Genomic DNA, 14,377 nt, shown 5'->3' on the forward strand with positions numbered 1-14,377 from the left:
CTGCAGAACTAGTTGTCGCAGGAGCTGCAGTTGTCGTAGGTGCTGCAGTTGTTGTAGTAGCTGCAGTTGTCATAGGAACTGCAGTTGTCGTTGTAGTTGTCGTAGGAGCTTCAGTTGTAGCTGTCGTTGTAGTTGTGGTTGTTGTCGGACCGTCAGTTGTAGCTGTCGTGGAAGGTGTGGTTGTTGTCGGGGCATCAGTTGTAGTAGTTGCTGCAGTTGTAGCTATTGTAGGAGCTACAGTTGTCGTAGTAGGCGCTGCAGTGGTCGTAGTAGGTGCTGCAGTTGTCGTAGTAGGTGCTCCAGTTGTTGTAGGTGCTGCAGTTGTCGTAGGTGCTGCAGTTGTCGTAGTAGGTGCTGCAGTTGTTGTAGGAACTGCAGTTGTCGCAGGAGCTGTAGTTGTCGCAGGAGCTGTAGTTGTCGTAGGAGCTGCAGAAGTAGTTGTTGTGGGAGCTACAGTTGTCGTAGTAGGCGCTGCAGTGGTCGTAGTAGGTGCTGCAGTTGTCGTAGTAGGTGCTCCAGTTGTTGTAGTAGGTGCTCCAGTTGTCGTAGGTGCTGCAGTTGTCGTAGGTGCTGCAGTTGTCGTAGTAGGTGCTGCAGTTGTTGTAGGAACTGCAGTTGTCGCAGGAGCTGTAGTTGTCGTAGGAGCTGCAGAACCTATTGTTGTGGGAGCTACAGTTGTCGTAGTAGGCGCTGCAGTGGTCGTAGTAGGTGCTGCAGTTGTCGTAGTAGGTGCTCCAGTTGTCGCAGGAGCTGCAGTTGTCGTAGGTGCTGCAGTTGTTGTAGTAGCTGCAGTTGTCGTAGGAACTGCAGTTGTCGTTGTAGTGGTCGTAGGAGCTTCAGTTGTAGCTGTCGTTGTAGATGTGGTTGTTGTCGGACCGTCAGTTGTAGCTGTCGTGGAAGGTGTGGTTGTTGTCGGGGCTTCAGTTGTAGTAGTTGCTGCAGTTGTAGCTGTTGTAGGAGCTAAAGTTGTTGTAGTAGAACCTACAGTTGTTGCAGGTTCAGCTGCTGCAGTGCTTGAAACTACAACTAATGTTGTAGTAGGATCTGCAGTTGTGGTTGTAGCAGTAGGTGCAGTTGTGGTTGTCGTAGTAGTTGCTGCAGTCATAGTGGTTGTAGGAGCTGCAGTTGTAGAAGGTGTTGCAGTTGAGGTTGTCGTAGGAGCTGCAGAAGTAGTTGTTGTGGGAGCTACAGTTGTCGTAGTAGGCGCTGCAGTGGTCGTAGTAGGTGCTGCAGTTGTCGTAGTAGGTGCTCCAGTTGTTGTAGTAGGTGCTCCAGTTGTCGTAGGTGCTGCAGTTGTCGTAGGTGCTGCAGTTGTCGTAGTAGGTGCTGCAGTTGTTGTAGGAACTGCAGTTGTCGCAGGAGCTGTAGTTGTCGTAGGAGCTGCAGAACTAGTTGTTGTGGGAGCTACAGTTGTCGTAGTAGGCGCTGCAGTGGTCGTAGTAGGTGCTGCAGTTGTCGTAGTAGGTGCTCCAGTTGTCGTAGGTGCTGCAGTTGTCGTAGGTGCTGCAGTTGTCGTAGTAGGTGCTGCAGTTGTTGTAGGAACTGCAGTTGTCGCAGGAGCTGTAGTTGTCGCAGGAGCTGTAGTTGTCGTAGGAGCTGCAGAACTAGTTGTTGTGGGAGCTACAGTTGTCGTAGTAGGTGCTGCAGTGGTCGTAGTAGGTGCTCCAGTTGTCGCAGGAGCTGCAGTTGTCGTAGGTGCTGCAGTTGTCGTAGTAGCTGCAGTTGTCGTAGGAACTGCACTTGTCGCAGGAGCTGCAGTTGTCGTAGGAGCTGCAGAACTAGTTGTCGCAGGAGCTGCAGTTGTCGTAGGTGCTGCAGTTGTTGTAGTAGCTGCAGTTGTCATAGGAACTGCAGTTGTCGTTGTAGTTGTCGTAGGAGCTTCAGTTGTAGCTGTCGTTGTAGTTGTGGTTGTTGTCGGACCGTCAGTTGTAGCTGTCGTGGAAGGTGTGGTTGTTGTCGGGGCATCAGTTGTAGTAGTTGCTGCAGTTGTAGCTATTGTAGGAGCTACAGTTGTCGTAGTAGGCGCTGCAGTGGTCGTAGTAGGTGCTGCAGTTGTCGTAGTAGGTGCTCCAGTTGTTGTAGGTGCTGCAGTTGTCGTAGGTGCTGCAGTTGTCGTAGTAGGTGCTGCAGTTGTTGTAGGAACTGCAGTTGTCGCAGGAGCTGTAGTTGTCGCAGGAGCTGTAGTTGTCGTAGGAGCTGCAGAAGTAGTTGTTGTGGGAGCTACAGTTGTTGTAGTAGGCGCTGCAGTGGTCGTAGTAGGTGCTGCAGTTGTCGTAGTAGGTGCTCCAGTTGTTGTAGTAGGTGCTCCAGTTGTCGTAGGTGCTGCAGTTGTCGTAGGTGCTGCAGTTGTCGTAGTAGGTGCTGCAGTTGTTGTAGGAACTGCAGTTGTCGCAGGAGCTGTAGTTGTCGTAGGAGCTGCAGAACCTATTGTTGTGGGAGCTACAGTTGTCGTAGTAGGCGCTGCAGTGGTCGTAGTAGGTGCTGCAGTTGTCGTAGTAGGTGCTCCAGTTGTCGCAGGAGCTGCAGTTGTCGTAGGTGCTGCAGTTGTTGTAGTAGCTGCAGTTGTCGTAGGAACTGCAGTTGTCGTTGTAGTGGTCGTAGGAGCTTCAGTTGTAGCTGTCGTTGTAGATGTGGTTGTTGTCGGACCGTCAGTTGTAGCTGTCGTGGAAGGTGTGGTTGTTGTCGGGGCTTCAGTTGTAGTAGTTGCTGCAGTTGTAGCTGTTGTAGGAGCTAAAGTTGTTGTAGTAGAACCTACAGTTGTTGCAGGTTCAGCTGCTGCAGTGCTTGAAACTACAACTAATGTTGTAGTAGGATCTGCAGTTGTGGTTGTAGCAGTAGGTGCAGTTGTGGTTGTCGTAGTAGTTGCTGCAGTCATAGTGGTTGTAGGAGCTGCAGTTGTAGAAGGTGTTGCAGTTGAGGTTGTCGTAGGAGCTGCAGAAGTAGTTGTTGTGGGAGCTACAGTTGTCGTAGTAGGCGCTGCAGTGGTCGTAGTAGGTGCTGCAGTTGTCGTAGTAGGTGCTCCAGTTGTTGTAGTAGGTGCTCCAGTTGTCGTAGGTGCTGCAGTTGTCGTAGGTGCTGCAGTTGTCGTAGTAGGTGCTGCAGTTGTTGTAGGAACTGCAGTTGTCGCAGGAGCTGTAGTTGTCGTAGGAGCTGCAGAACTAGTTGTTGTGGGAGCTACAGTTGTCGTAGTAGACGCTGCAGTGGTCGTAGTAGGTGCTGCAGTTGTCGTAGTAGGTGCTCCAGTTGTCGCAGGAGCTGCAGTTGTCGTAGGTGCTGCAGTTGTCGTAGTAGCTGCAGTTGTCGTAGGAACTGCAGTTGTCGCAGGAGCTGCAGTTGTCGTAGGAGCTGCAGAACTAGTTGTCGCAGGAGCTGCAGTTGTCGTAGGTGCTGCAGTTGTTGTAGTAGCTGCAGTTGTCGTAGGAACTGCAGTTGTCGTTGTAGTGGTCGTAGGAGCTTCAGTTGTAGCTGTCGTTGTAGGTGTGGTTGTTGTCGGACCGTCAGTTGTAGCTGTCGTGGAAGGTGTGGTTGTTGTCGGGGCTTCAGTTGTAGTACTTGCTGCAGTTGTAGCTGTTGTAGGAGCTACAGTTGTCGTAGTAGGCGCTGCAGTGGTCGTAGTAGGTGCTGCAGTTGTCGTAGTAGGTGCTCCAGTTGTTGTAGGTGCTGCAGTTGTCGTAGGTGCTGCAGTTGTCGTAGTAGGTGCTGCAGTTGTTGTAGGAACTGCAGTTGTCGCAGGAGCTGTAGTTGTCGCAGGAGCTGTAGTTGTCGTAGGAGCTGCAGAACTAGTTGTTGTGGGAGCTACAGTTGTCGTAGTAGGCGCTGCAGTGGTCGTAGTAGGTGCTGCAGTTGTCGTAGTAGGTGCTCCAGTTGTCGCAGGAGCTGCAGTTGTCGTAGGTGCTTTAGTTGTCGTAGTAGCTGCAGTTGTCGTAGGAACTGCAGTTGTCGCAGGAGCTGCAGTTGTCGTAGGAGCTGCAGAACTAGTTGTTGTGGGAGCTACAGTTGTCGTAGTAGGCACTGCAGTGGTCGTAGTAGGTGCTGCAGTTGTCGTAGTAGCTGCAGTTGTCGTAGGTGCTGCAGTTGTCGTAGTAGCTGCAGTTGTCGTAGGAACTGCAGTTGTCGCAGGAGCTGCAGTTGTCGTAGGAGCTGCAGAAATAGTTGTTGTGGGAGCTACAGTTGTCGTAGTAGGCGCTGCAGTGGTCGTAGTAGGTGCTGCAGTTGTCGTAGTAGGTTCTCCAGTTGTCGCAGGAGCTGCAGTTGTCGTAGGTGCTGCAGTTGTTGTAGTAGCTGCAGTTGTCGTAGGAACTGCAGTTGTCGTTGTAGTGGTCGTAGGAGCTTCAGTTGTAGCTGTCGTTGTAGGTGCGGTTGTTGTCGGACCGTCAGTTGTAGCTGTCGTGGAAGGTGTGGTTGTTGTCGGGGCTTCAGTTGTAGTAGTTGCTGCAGTTGTAGCTGTTGTAGGAGCTAAAGTTGTTGTAGTAGGACCTACAGTTGTTGCGGGTTCAGCTGCTGCAGTGCTTGAAACTACAACTAATGTTGTAATAGGATCTGCAGTTGTGGTTGTAGCAGTAGGTGCAGTTGTGGTTGTCGTGGTAGTTGCTGCAGTCATAGAGGTTGTAGGAGCTGCAGTTGTAGAAGGTGTTGCAGTTGAGGTTGTCGTAGGAGCTGCAGAAGTAGTTGTTGTGGGAGCTACAGTTGTCGTATTAGGCGCTGCTGTGGTCGTAGTAGGTGCTGCAGTTGTCGTAGTAGGTGCTCCAGTTGTCGTAGGTGCTGCAGTTGTCGTAGGTGCTGCAGTTGTCGTAGTAGGTGCTGCAGTTGTTGTAGGAACTGCAGTTGTCGCAGGAGCTGTAGTTGTCGCAGGAGCTGTAGTTGTCGTAGGAGCTGCAGAACTAGTTGTTGTGGGAGCTACAGTTGTCGTAGTAGGTGCTGCAGTGGTCGTAGTAGGTGCTCCAGTTGTCGCAGGAGCTGCAGTTGTCGTAGGTGCTGCAGTTGTCGTAGTAGCTGCAGTTGTCGTAGGAACTGCACTTGTCGCAGGAGCTGCAGTTGTCGTAGGAGCTGCAGAACTAGTTGTCGCAGGAGCTGCAGTTGTCGTAGGTGCTGCAGTTGTTGTAGTAGCTGCAGTTGTCATAGGAACTGCAGTTGTCGTTGTAGTGGTCGTAGGAGCTTCAGTTGTAGCTGTCGTTGTAGTTGTGGTTGTTGTCGGACCGTCAGTTGTAGCTGTCGTGGAAGGTGTGGTTGTTGTCGGGGCATCAGTTGTAGTAGTTGCTGCAGTTGTAGCTATTGTAGGAGCTACAGTTGTCGTAGTAGGCGCTGCAGTGGTCGTAGTAGGTGCTGCAGTTGTCGTAGTAGGTGCTCCAGTTGTTGTAGGTGCTGCAGTTGTCGTAGGTGCTGCAGTTGTCGTAGTAGGTGCTGCAGTTGTTGTAGGAACTGCAGTTGTCGCAGGAGCTGTAGTTGTCGCAGGAGCTGTAGTTGTCGTAGGAGCTGCAGAACTAGTTGTTGTGGGAGCTACAGTTGTCGTAGTAGGCGCTGCAGTGGTCGTAGTAGGTGCTGCAGTTGTCGTAGTAGGTGCTCCAGTTGTCGCAGGAGCTGCAGTTGTCGTAGGTGCTTTAGTTGTCATAGTAGCTGCAGTTGTCGTAGGAACTGCAGTTGTCGCAGGAGCTGCAGTTGTCGTAGGAGCTGCAGAACTAGTTGTTGTGGGAGCTACAGTTGTCGTAGTAGCTGCAGTTGTCGTAGGTGCTGCAGTTGTCGTAGTAGCTGCAGTTGTCGTAGGAACTGCAGTTGTCGCAGGAGCTGCAGTTGTCGTAGGAGCTGCAGAAATAGTTGTTGTGGGAGCTACAGTTGTCGTAGTAGGCGCTGCAGTGGTCGTAGTAGGTGCTGCAGTTGTCGTAGTAGGTGCTCCAGTTGTCACAGGAGCTGCAGTTGTCGTAGGTGCTGCAGTTGTTGTAGTAGCTGCAGTTGTCGTAGGAACTGCAGTTGTCGTTGTAGTGGTCGTAGGAGCTTCAGTTGTAGCTGTCGTTGTAGGTGTGGTTGTTGTCGGACCGTCAGTTGTAGCTGTCGTGGAAGGTGTGGTTGTTGTCGGGGCTTCAGTTGTAGTAGTTGCTGCAGTTGTAGCTGTTGTAGGAGCTACAGTTGTTGTAGTAGGACCTACAGTTGTTGTAGGTTCAGCTGCTGCAGTGCTTGAAACTATAACTAATGTTGTAGTAGGATCTGCAGTTGTGGTTGTAGAAGAAGGTGCAGTTGTGGTTGTCGTAGTAGTTGCTGCAGTCATAGAGGTTGTAGGAGCTGCAGTTGTAGAAGGTGTTGCAGTTGAGGTTGTCGTAGGAGCTGCAGAAGTAGTTGTTGTGGGAGCTACAGTTGTCGTAGTAGGTGCTGCAGTTGTCGTAGTAGGTGCTCCAGTTGTCGTAGGTGCTGCAGTTGTCGTAGGTGCTGCAGTTGTCGTAGTAGGTGCTGCAGTTGTTGTAGGAACTGCAGTTGTCGCAGGAGCTGTAGTTGTTGCAGGAGCTGTAGTTGTCGTAGGAGCTGCAGAACTAGTTGTTGTGGGAGCTACAGTTGTCGTAGTAGGCCCTGCAGTGGTCGTAGTAGGTGCTGCAGTTGTCGTAGTAGGTGCTGCAGTTGTTGTAGGAACTGCAGTTGTCGCAGGAGCTGTAGTTGTCGCAGGAGCTGTAGTTGTCGTAGGAGCTGCAGAACTAGTTGTTGTGGGAGCTACAGTTGTCGTAGTAGGTGCTGCAGTGGTCGTAGTAGGTGCTCCAGTTGTCGCAGGAGCTGCAGTTGTCGTAGGTGCTGCAGTTGTCGTAGTAGCTGCAGTTGTCGTAGGAACTGCACTTGTCGCAGGAGCTGCAGTTGTCGTAGGAGCTGCAGAACTAGTTGTCGCAGGAGCTGCAGTTGTCGTAGGTGCTGCAGTTGTTGTAGTAGCTGCAGTTGTCATAGGAACTGCAGTTGTCGTTGTAGTGGTCGTAGGAGCTTCAGTTGTAGCTGTCGTTGTAGTTGTGGTTGTTGTCGGACCGTCAGTTGTAGCTGTCGTGGAAGGTGTGGTTGTTGTCGGGGCATCAGTTGTAGTAGTTGCTGCAGTTGTAGCTATTGTAGGAGCTACAGTTGTCGTAGTAGGCGCTGCAGTGGTCGTAGTAGGTGCTGCAGTTGTCGTAGTAGGTGCTCCAGTTGTTGTAGGTGCTGCAGTTGTCGTAGGTGCTGCAGTTGTCGTAGTAGGTGCTGCAGTTGTTGTAGGAACTGCAGTTGTCGCAGGAGCTGTAGTTGTCGCAGGAGCTGTAGTTGTCGTAGGAGCTGCAGAACTAGTTGTTGTGGGAGCTACAGTTGTCGTAGTAGGCGCTGCAGTGGTCGTAGTAGGTGCTGCAGTTGTCGTAGTAGGTGCTCCAGTTGTCGCAGGAGCTGCAGTTGTCGTAGGTGCTTTAGTTGTCATAGTAGCTGCAGTTGTCGTAGGAACTGCAGTTGTCGCAGGAGCTGCAGTTGTCGTAGGAGCTGCAGAACTAGTTGTTGTGGGAGCTACAGTTGTCGTAGTAGCTGCAGTTGTCGTAGGTGCTGCAGTTGTCGTAGTAGCTGCAGTTGTCGTAGGAACTGCAGTTGTCGCAGGAGCTGCAGTTGTCGTAGGAGCTGCAGAAATAGTTGTTGTGGGAGCTACAGTTGTCGTAGTAGGCGCTGCAGTGGTCGTAGTAGGTGCTGCAGTTGTCGTAGTAGGTGCTCCAGTTGTCACAGGAGCTGCAGTTGTCGTAGGTGCTGCAGTTGTTGTAGTAGCTGCAGTTGTCGTAGGAACTGCAGTTGTCGTTGTAGTGGTCGTAGGAGCTTCAGTTGTAGCTGTCGTTGTAGGTGTGGTTGTTGTCGGACCGTCAGTTGTAGCTGTCGTGGAAGGTGTGGTTGTTGTCGGGGCTTCAGTTGTAGTAGTTGCTGCAGTTGTAGCTGTTGTAGGAGCTACAGTTGTTGTAGTAGGACCTACAGTTGTTGTAGGTTCAGCTGCTGCAGTGCTTGAAACTATAACTAATGTTGTAGTAGGATCTGCAGTTGTGGTTGTAGAAGAAGGTGCAGTTGTGGTTGTCGTAGTAGTTGCTGCAGTCATAGAGGTTGTAGGAGCTGCAGTTGTAGAAGGTGTTGCAGTTGAGGTTGTCGTAGGAGCTGCAGAAGTAGTTGTTGTGGGAGCTACAGTTGTCGTAGTAGGTGCTGCAGTTGTCGTAGTAGGTGCTCCAGTTGTCGTAGGTGCTGCAGTTGTCGTAGGTGCTGCAGTTGTCGTAGTAGGTGCTGCAGTTGTTGTAGGAACTGCAGTTGTCGCAGGAGCTGTAGTTGTTGCAGGAGCTGTAGTTGTCGTAGGAGCTGCAGAACTAGTTGTTGTGGGAGCTACAGTTGTCGTAGTAGGCCCTGCAGTGGTCGTAGTAGGTGCTGCAGTTGTCGTAGTAGGTGCTCCAGTTGTCACAGGAGCTGCAGTTGTCGTAGGTGCTGCAGTTCTCGTAGTAGCTGCAGTTGTCGTAGGAACTGCAGTTGTCGCAGGAGTTGCAGTTGTCGTAGGAGCTGCAGAACTAGTTGTCGCAGGAGCTGCAGTTGTCGTAGGTGCTGCAGCTGTTGTAGTAGCTGCAGTTGTCGTAGGAACTGCAGTTGTCGTTGTAGTGGTCGTAGGAGCTTCAGTTGTAGCTGTCGTTGTAGGTGTGGTTGTTGTCGGGGCTTCAGTTGTAGTAGTTGCTGCAGTTGTAGCTGTTGTAGGAGCTACAGTTGTCGTAGTAGGCGCTGCAGTGGTCGTAGTAGGTGCTGCAGTTGTCGTAGTAGGTGCTCCAGTTGTCGTAGGTGCTGCAGTTGTCGTAGGTGCTACAGTTGTCGTAGTAGGTGCTGCAGTTGTTGTAGGAACTGCAGTTGTCGCAGGAGCTGTAGTTGTCGCAGGAGCTGTAGTTGTCGTAGGAGCTGCAGAACTAGTTGTTGTGGGAGCTACAGTTGTTGCAGCTTCAGCTGCTGCAGTGCTTGAAACTACAACTAATGTTGTAGTAGGATCTGCAGTTGTGGTTGTAGCAGTAGGTGCAGTTGTGGTTGTTGTAGTAGTTGCTGCAGTCATAGTGGTTGTAGGAACTGCAGTTGTAGAAGGTGTTGCAGTTGAGGTTGTCGTAGGAGCTGCAGAAGTAGTTGTTGTGTGAGCTACAGTTGTCATAGTAGGCGCTGCAGTGGTCGTAGTAGGTGCTGCAGTTGTCGTAGTAGGTGCTCCAGTTGTCGTAGGTGCTGCAGTTGTCGTAGGTGCTGCAGTTGTCGTAGTAGGTGCTGCAGTTGTTGTAGGAACTGCAGTTGTCGCAGGAGCTGTAGTTGTCGCAGGAGCTGTAGTTGTCGTAGGAGCTGCAGAACTAGTTGTTGTGGGAGCTACAGTTGTCGTAGTAGGTGCTGCAGTTGTCGTAGTAGCTGCAGTTGTCGTAGGTGCTGCAGTTGTCGTAGTAGCTGCAGTTGTCGTAGGAACTGCAGTTGTCGCAGGAGCTGCAGTTGTCGTAGGAGCTGCAGAACTAGTTGTTGTGGGAGCTACAGTTGTCGTAGTAGGCGCTGCAGTGGTCGTAGTAGGTGCTGCAGTTGTCGTAGTAGCTGCAGTTGTCGTAGGTGCTGCAGTTGTCGTAGTAGCTGCAGTTGTCGTAGGAACTGCAGTTGTCGTAGGAGCTGCAGAAATAGTTGTTGTGGGAGCTACAGTTGTCGTAGTAGGCGCTGCAGTTGTCGTAGTAGGTGCTGCAGTTGTCGTAGTAGGTGCTCCAGTTGTCGCAGGAGCTGCAGTTGTCGTAGGTGCTGCAGTTGTTGTAGTAGCTGCAGTTGTCGTAGGAACTGCAGTTGTCATTGTAGTGGTCGTAGGAGCTTCAGTTGTAGCTGTCGTTGTAGATGTGGTTGTTGTCGGACCGTCAGTTGTAGCTGTCGTGGAAGGTGTGGTTGTTGTTGGGGCATCAGTTGTAGTAGTTGCTGCAGTTGTAGCTGTTGTAGGAGCTACAGTTGTTGTAGTAGGACCTACAGTTGTTGTAGGTTCAGCTGCTGCAGTGCTTGAAACTACAACTAATGTTGTAGTAGGATCTGCAGTTGTGGTTGTAGCAGTAGGTGCAGTTGTGGTTGTCGTAGTAGTTGCTGCAGTCATAGTGGTTGTAGGAGCTGCAGTTGTAGAAGGTGTTGCAGTTGAGGTTGTCGTAGGAGCTGCAGAAGTAGTTGTTGTGGGAGCTACAGTTGTCGTAGTAGGCGCTGCAGTGGTCGTAGTAGGTGCTGCAGTTGTCGTAGTAGGTGCTCCAGTTGTCGTAGGTGCTGCAGTTGTCGTAGGTGCTGCAGTTGTCGTAGTAGGTGCTGCAGTTGTTGTAGGAACTGCAGTTGTCGCAGGAGCTGTAGTTGTCGCAGGAGCTGTAGTTGTCGTAAGAGCTGCAGAACTAGTTGTTGTGGGAGCTACAGTTGTCGTAGTAGGCGCTGCAGTGGTCGTAGTAGGTGCTGCAGTGGTCGTAGTAGGTGCTCCAGTTGTCACAGGAGCTGCAGTTGTCGTAGGTGCTGCAGTTCTCGTAGTAGCTGCAGTTGTCGTAGGAACTGCAGTTGTCGCAGGTGCTGCAGTAGTCGTAGGAGCTGCAGAACTAGTTGTCGCAGGAGCTGCAGTTGTCGTAGGTGCTGCAGTTGTCGTAGGAACTGCAGTTGTCGTTGTAATGGTCGTAGGAGCTTCAGTTGTAGCTGTCGTAGTAGGTGTGGTTGTTGTCGGACCGTCAGTTGTAGCTGTCGTGGAAGGTGTGGTTGTTGTCTGGGCTTCAGTTGTAGTAGTTGCTGCAGTTGTAGCTGTTGTAGGAGCTACAGTTGTTGTAGTAGGACGTAGAGTTGTTGCAGGTTCAGCTGCTGCAGTGCTTGAAACTACAACTAATGTTGTAGTAGGATCTGCAGTTGTGGTTGTAGCAGTAGGTGCAGTTGTGGTTGTCGTAGTAGTTGCTGCAGTCATAGTGGTTGTAGGAGCTGCAGTTGTAGAAGGTGTTGCAGTTGAGGTTGTCGTAGGAGCTGCAGAAGTAGTTGTTGTGGGAGCTACAGTTGTCGTAGTAGGCGCTGCAGTGGTCGTAGTAGGTGCTGCAGTTGTCGTAGTAGGTGCTGCAGTTGTCGTAGGTGCTGCAGTTGTCGTAGTAGGTGCTGCAGTTGTTGTAGGAACTGCAGTTGTCGCAGGAGCTGTAGTTGTCGCAGGAGCTGTAGTTGTCGTAGGAGCTGCAGAACTAGTTGTTGTGGGAGCTACAGTTGTCGTAGTAGGCGCTGCAGTTGTCGTAGTAGGTGCTCCAGTTGTCGCAGGAGCTGCAGTTGTCGTAGGTGCTGCAGTTGTCGTAGTAGCTGCAGTTGTCGTAGGAACTGCAGTTGTCGCAGGAGCTGCAGTTGTCGTAGGAGCTGCAGAACTAGTTGTTGTGGGAGCTACAGTTGTCGTAGTAGGCGCTGCGGAGGTCGTAGTAGGTGCTGCAGTTGTCGTAGTAGGTGCTCCAGTTGTCGTAGTAGGTGCTCCAGTTGTCGTAGGTGCTGCAGTTGTCGTAGTAGGTGCTGCAGTTGTTGTAGGAACTGCAGTTGTCCCAGGAGCTGTAGTTGTCGCAGGAGCTGTAGTTGTCGTAAGAGCTGCAGAACTAGTTGTTGTGGGAGCTACAGTTGTCGTAGTAGACGCTGCAGTGGTCGTAGTAGGTGCTGCAGTTGTCGTAGTAGGTGCTCCAGTTGTCGCAGGAGCTGCAGTTGTCGTAGGTGCTGCAGTTGTCGTAGTAGCTGCAGTTGTCGTAGGAACTGCAGTTGTCGCAGGAGCTGCAGTTGTCGTAGGAGCTGCAGAACTAGTTGTTGTGGGAGCTACAGTTGTCGTAGTAGGCGCTGCAGTGGTCGTAGTAGGTGCTGCAGTTGTCGTAATAGGTGCTCCAGTTGTCGTAGGTGCTGCAGTTGTCGTAGGTGCTGCAGTTGTCGTAGTAGGTGCTGCAGTTGTTGTAGGAACTGCAGTTGTCGCAGGAGCTGTAGTTGTCGTAGGAGCTGCAGAACTAGTTGTTGTGGGAGCTACAGTTGTCGTAGTAGGCGCTGCAGTGCTCGTAGTAGGTGCTGCAGTTGTCGTAGTAGGTGCTCCAGTTGTCGTAGGAGCTGCAGTTGTCGTAGTAGCTGCAGTTGTCGTAGGAACTGCAGTTGTCGCAGTAGCTGCAGTTGTCGTAGGAGCTGCAGAACTAGTTGTTGTGGGACCTACAGTTATCGTAGTAGGCGCTGCAGTGGTCGTAGTAGGTGCTGCAGTTGTCGTAGTAGCTGCAGTTGTCGTAGGAACTGCAGTTGACGTAGGAACTGCAGTTGTCGCAGGAGCTGCAGTTGTCGTAGGAGCTGCAGAAGTAGTTGTTGTGGGAGCTACAGTTGTCGTAGTAGGCGCTGCAGTGGTCGTAGTAGGTGCTGCAGTTGTCGTAGTAGGTGCTCCGGTTGTCGCAGGAGCTGCAGTTGTCGTTGTAGTGGTCGTAGGAGCTTCAGTTGTAGCTGACGTAGTAGGTGTGGTTGTTGTCGGACCGTCAGTTGTAGCTGTAGTGGAAGGTGTGGTTGTTGTCGTAGCTTCAGTTGTAGTAGTTGCTGCAGTTGTAGCTGTTGTAGGAGCTACAGTTGTTGTAGTAGGACCTACAGTTGTTGCAGGTTCAGCTGCTGCAGTGCTTGAAACTACAACTAATGTTGTAGTAGGATCTGCAGTTGTGGTTGTAGCAGTAGGTGCAGTTGTGGTTGTCGTAGTAGTTGCTGCAGTCATAGTGGTTGTAGGAGCTGCAGTTGTAGAAGGTGTTGCAGTTGAGGTTGTCGTAGGAGCTGCAGAAGTAGTTGTTGTGGCAGCTACAGTTGTCGTAGTAGGCGCTGCAGTGGTCGTAGTAGGTGCTCCAGTTGTCGCAGGAGCTGCAGTTGTCGTAGGTGCTGCAGTTGTCGTAGTAGCTGCAGTTGTCGTAGGAACTGCAGTTGTCGCAGGAGCTGCAGTTGTCGTAGGAGCTGTAGAACTAGTTGTCGCAGGAGCTGCAGTTGTCGTAGGTGCTGCAGTTGTTGTAGTAGCTGCAGTTGTCGTAGGAACTGCAGTTGTCGTTGTAGTGGTCGTAGGAGCTTCAGTTGTAGCTGTCGTTGTAGGTGTGGTTGTTGTCGGACCGTCAGTTGTAGCTGTCGTGGAAGGTGTGGTTGTTGTCGGGGCTTCAGTTGTAGTAGTTGCTGCAGTTGTAGGAGCTACAGTTGTTGTAGTAGGACCTACAGTTGTTGCAGGTTCAGCTGCTGCAGTGCTTGAAACTACAACTAATGTTGTAGTAGGATCTGCAGTTGTGGTTGTAGCAGAAGGTGCAGTTGTGGTTGTCGTAGTAGTTGCTGCAGTCATAGTGGTTGTAGGAGCTGCAGTTGTAGAAGGTGTTGCAGTTGAGGTTGTCGTAGGAGCTTCAGAAGTAGTTGTTGTGGGGGCTACAGTTGTCGTAGTAGGCGCTGCAGTGGTCGTAGTAGGTGCTGCAGTTGTCGTAGGTGCTGCAGTTGTCGTAGGTGCTGCAGTTGTCGTAGGTGCTTCAGTTGTCGTAGGTGCTTCAGTTGTCGTAGTAGCTGCAGTTGTCGTTGCAGGTGTCGTAGGAGCTTCAGTTGTAGCTGTAGTAGTAGGTGTGGTTGGTGTCGGAGCTTCAGTTGTATCTGTTTTAGGTGCTACAGTTGTTGTAGTAGGACCTACAGTTGTTGCAGGTTCAGCTGCTGTAGTGCTTGAAACTACAACTAATGTTGTAGTCGGATCTGCAGTTGTGGTTGTAGTAGTAAGTGCAGTTGTGGTTGTCGTAGTAGTTGCTGCAGTCATAGTGGTCGTAGGAGCTGCATTTGCTGTAGTAGGTGCTGCAGGTGTGGTTGTAGCAGGTGCAATTGTAGTTGTCGTAGTAGGTGTGGTTGTTGTCGGAGCGTCAGTTGTAGCTGTCGTGGAAGGTGTGGTTGTTGTCGTAGCTTCAGTTGTAGCTGTCGTAGTAGGTGTGGTTGTTGTCGGAGCTTCAGTTGTAGCTGTCGTGGAAGGTGTGGTTGTTGTCGTAGCTTCAGTTGTAGTATTTGCTGCAGTTGTAGCTGTTTTAGGAGCTACAGTTGTTGTAGTAGGACCTACAGTTGTTGCAGGTTCAGCTGCTGAAGTGCTTGAAACTACAACTAATGTTGTAGTAGGATCTGCAGTTGTGGTTGTAGCAGTAAGTGCAGTTGTGGTTGTCGTAGTAGTTGCTGCAGTCATAGTGGTCGTAGGAGCTGCATTTGCTGTAGTAGGTGCTGCAGGTGTGGTTGTAGTAGGTGCAATTGTAGTTTCTGTAGCAGGTGCTCCAGTTGTAGTTGTTGTAGTATCTACAGCTGTTGTAGTAAGAGCTGCAGTGGTTGTCGAAGGTGTTGCTGTTGTGGCTGTAGTAGGGGCTACAGTTGTAGAAGGAGCTGTAGTAGGTTCTGCAGTTGTAGTGGTAAAAAGAGATAC

The 14,377-nt window shown here is 51.1% G+C and overlaps 2 protein-coding genes across 2 annotated transcripts; both read right to left on the minus strand.

Moving 5' to 3' along the window:
- Positions 1–69: 69 nt before the first annotated feature.
- LOC118940990 (mucin-5AC-like) lies at positions 70–8,362 on the minus strand (the record flags this gene model as incomplete). The annotated part of the gene is made up of 10 exons (XM_036951062.1): positions 70–162; positions 1,097–1,651; positions 2,231–2,702; positions 2,802–3,163; positions 4,481–5,280; positions 5,618–5,631; positions 5,919–6,789; positions 6,853–7,045; positions 7,259–7,356; positions 7,474–8,362. Coding segments are annotated over 10 exons (4,347 nt in total), but the record flags the coding sequence as incomplete, so codon positions are not given.
- A 1,709-nt stretch (positions 8,363–10,071) lies between these two features.
- On the minus strand, positions 10,072–12,850 carry LOC118940991 (mucin-5AC-like; the record flags this gene model as incomplete). Its single annotated transcript, XM_036951063.1, has 6 exons — positions 10,072–10,089; positions 10,604–10,711; positions 10,847–11,269; positions 11,588–11,691; positions 11,755–12,066; positions 12,130–12,850. Coding segments are annotated over 6 exons (1,686 nt in total), but the record flags the coding sequence as incomplete, so codon positions are not given.
- Between the last annotated feature and the right edge of the window lie 1,527 nt (positions 12,851–14,377).

This window comes from Oncorhynchus mykiss, chromosome 18, assembly GCF_013265735.2.
Source record: "Oncorhynchus mykiss isolate Arlee chromosome 18, USDA_OmykA_1.1, whole genome shotgun sequence".
Taxonomy (NCBI): domain Eukaryota; kingdom Metazoa; phylum Chordata; class Actinopteri; order Salmoniformes; family Salmonidae; genus Oncorhynchus; species Oncorhynchus mykiss.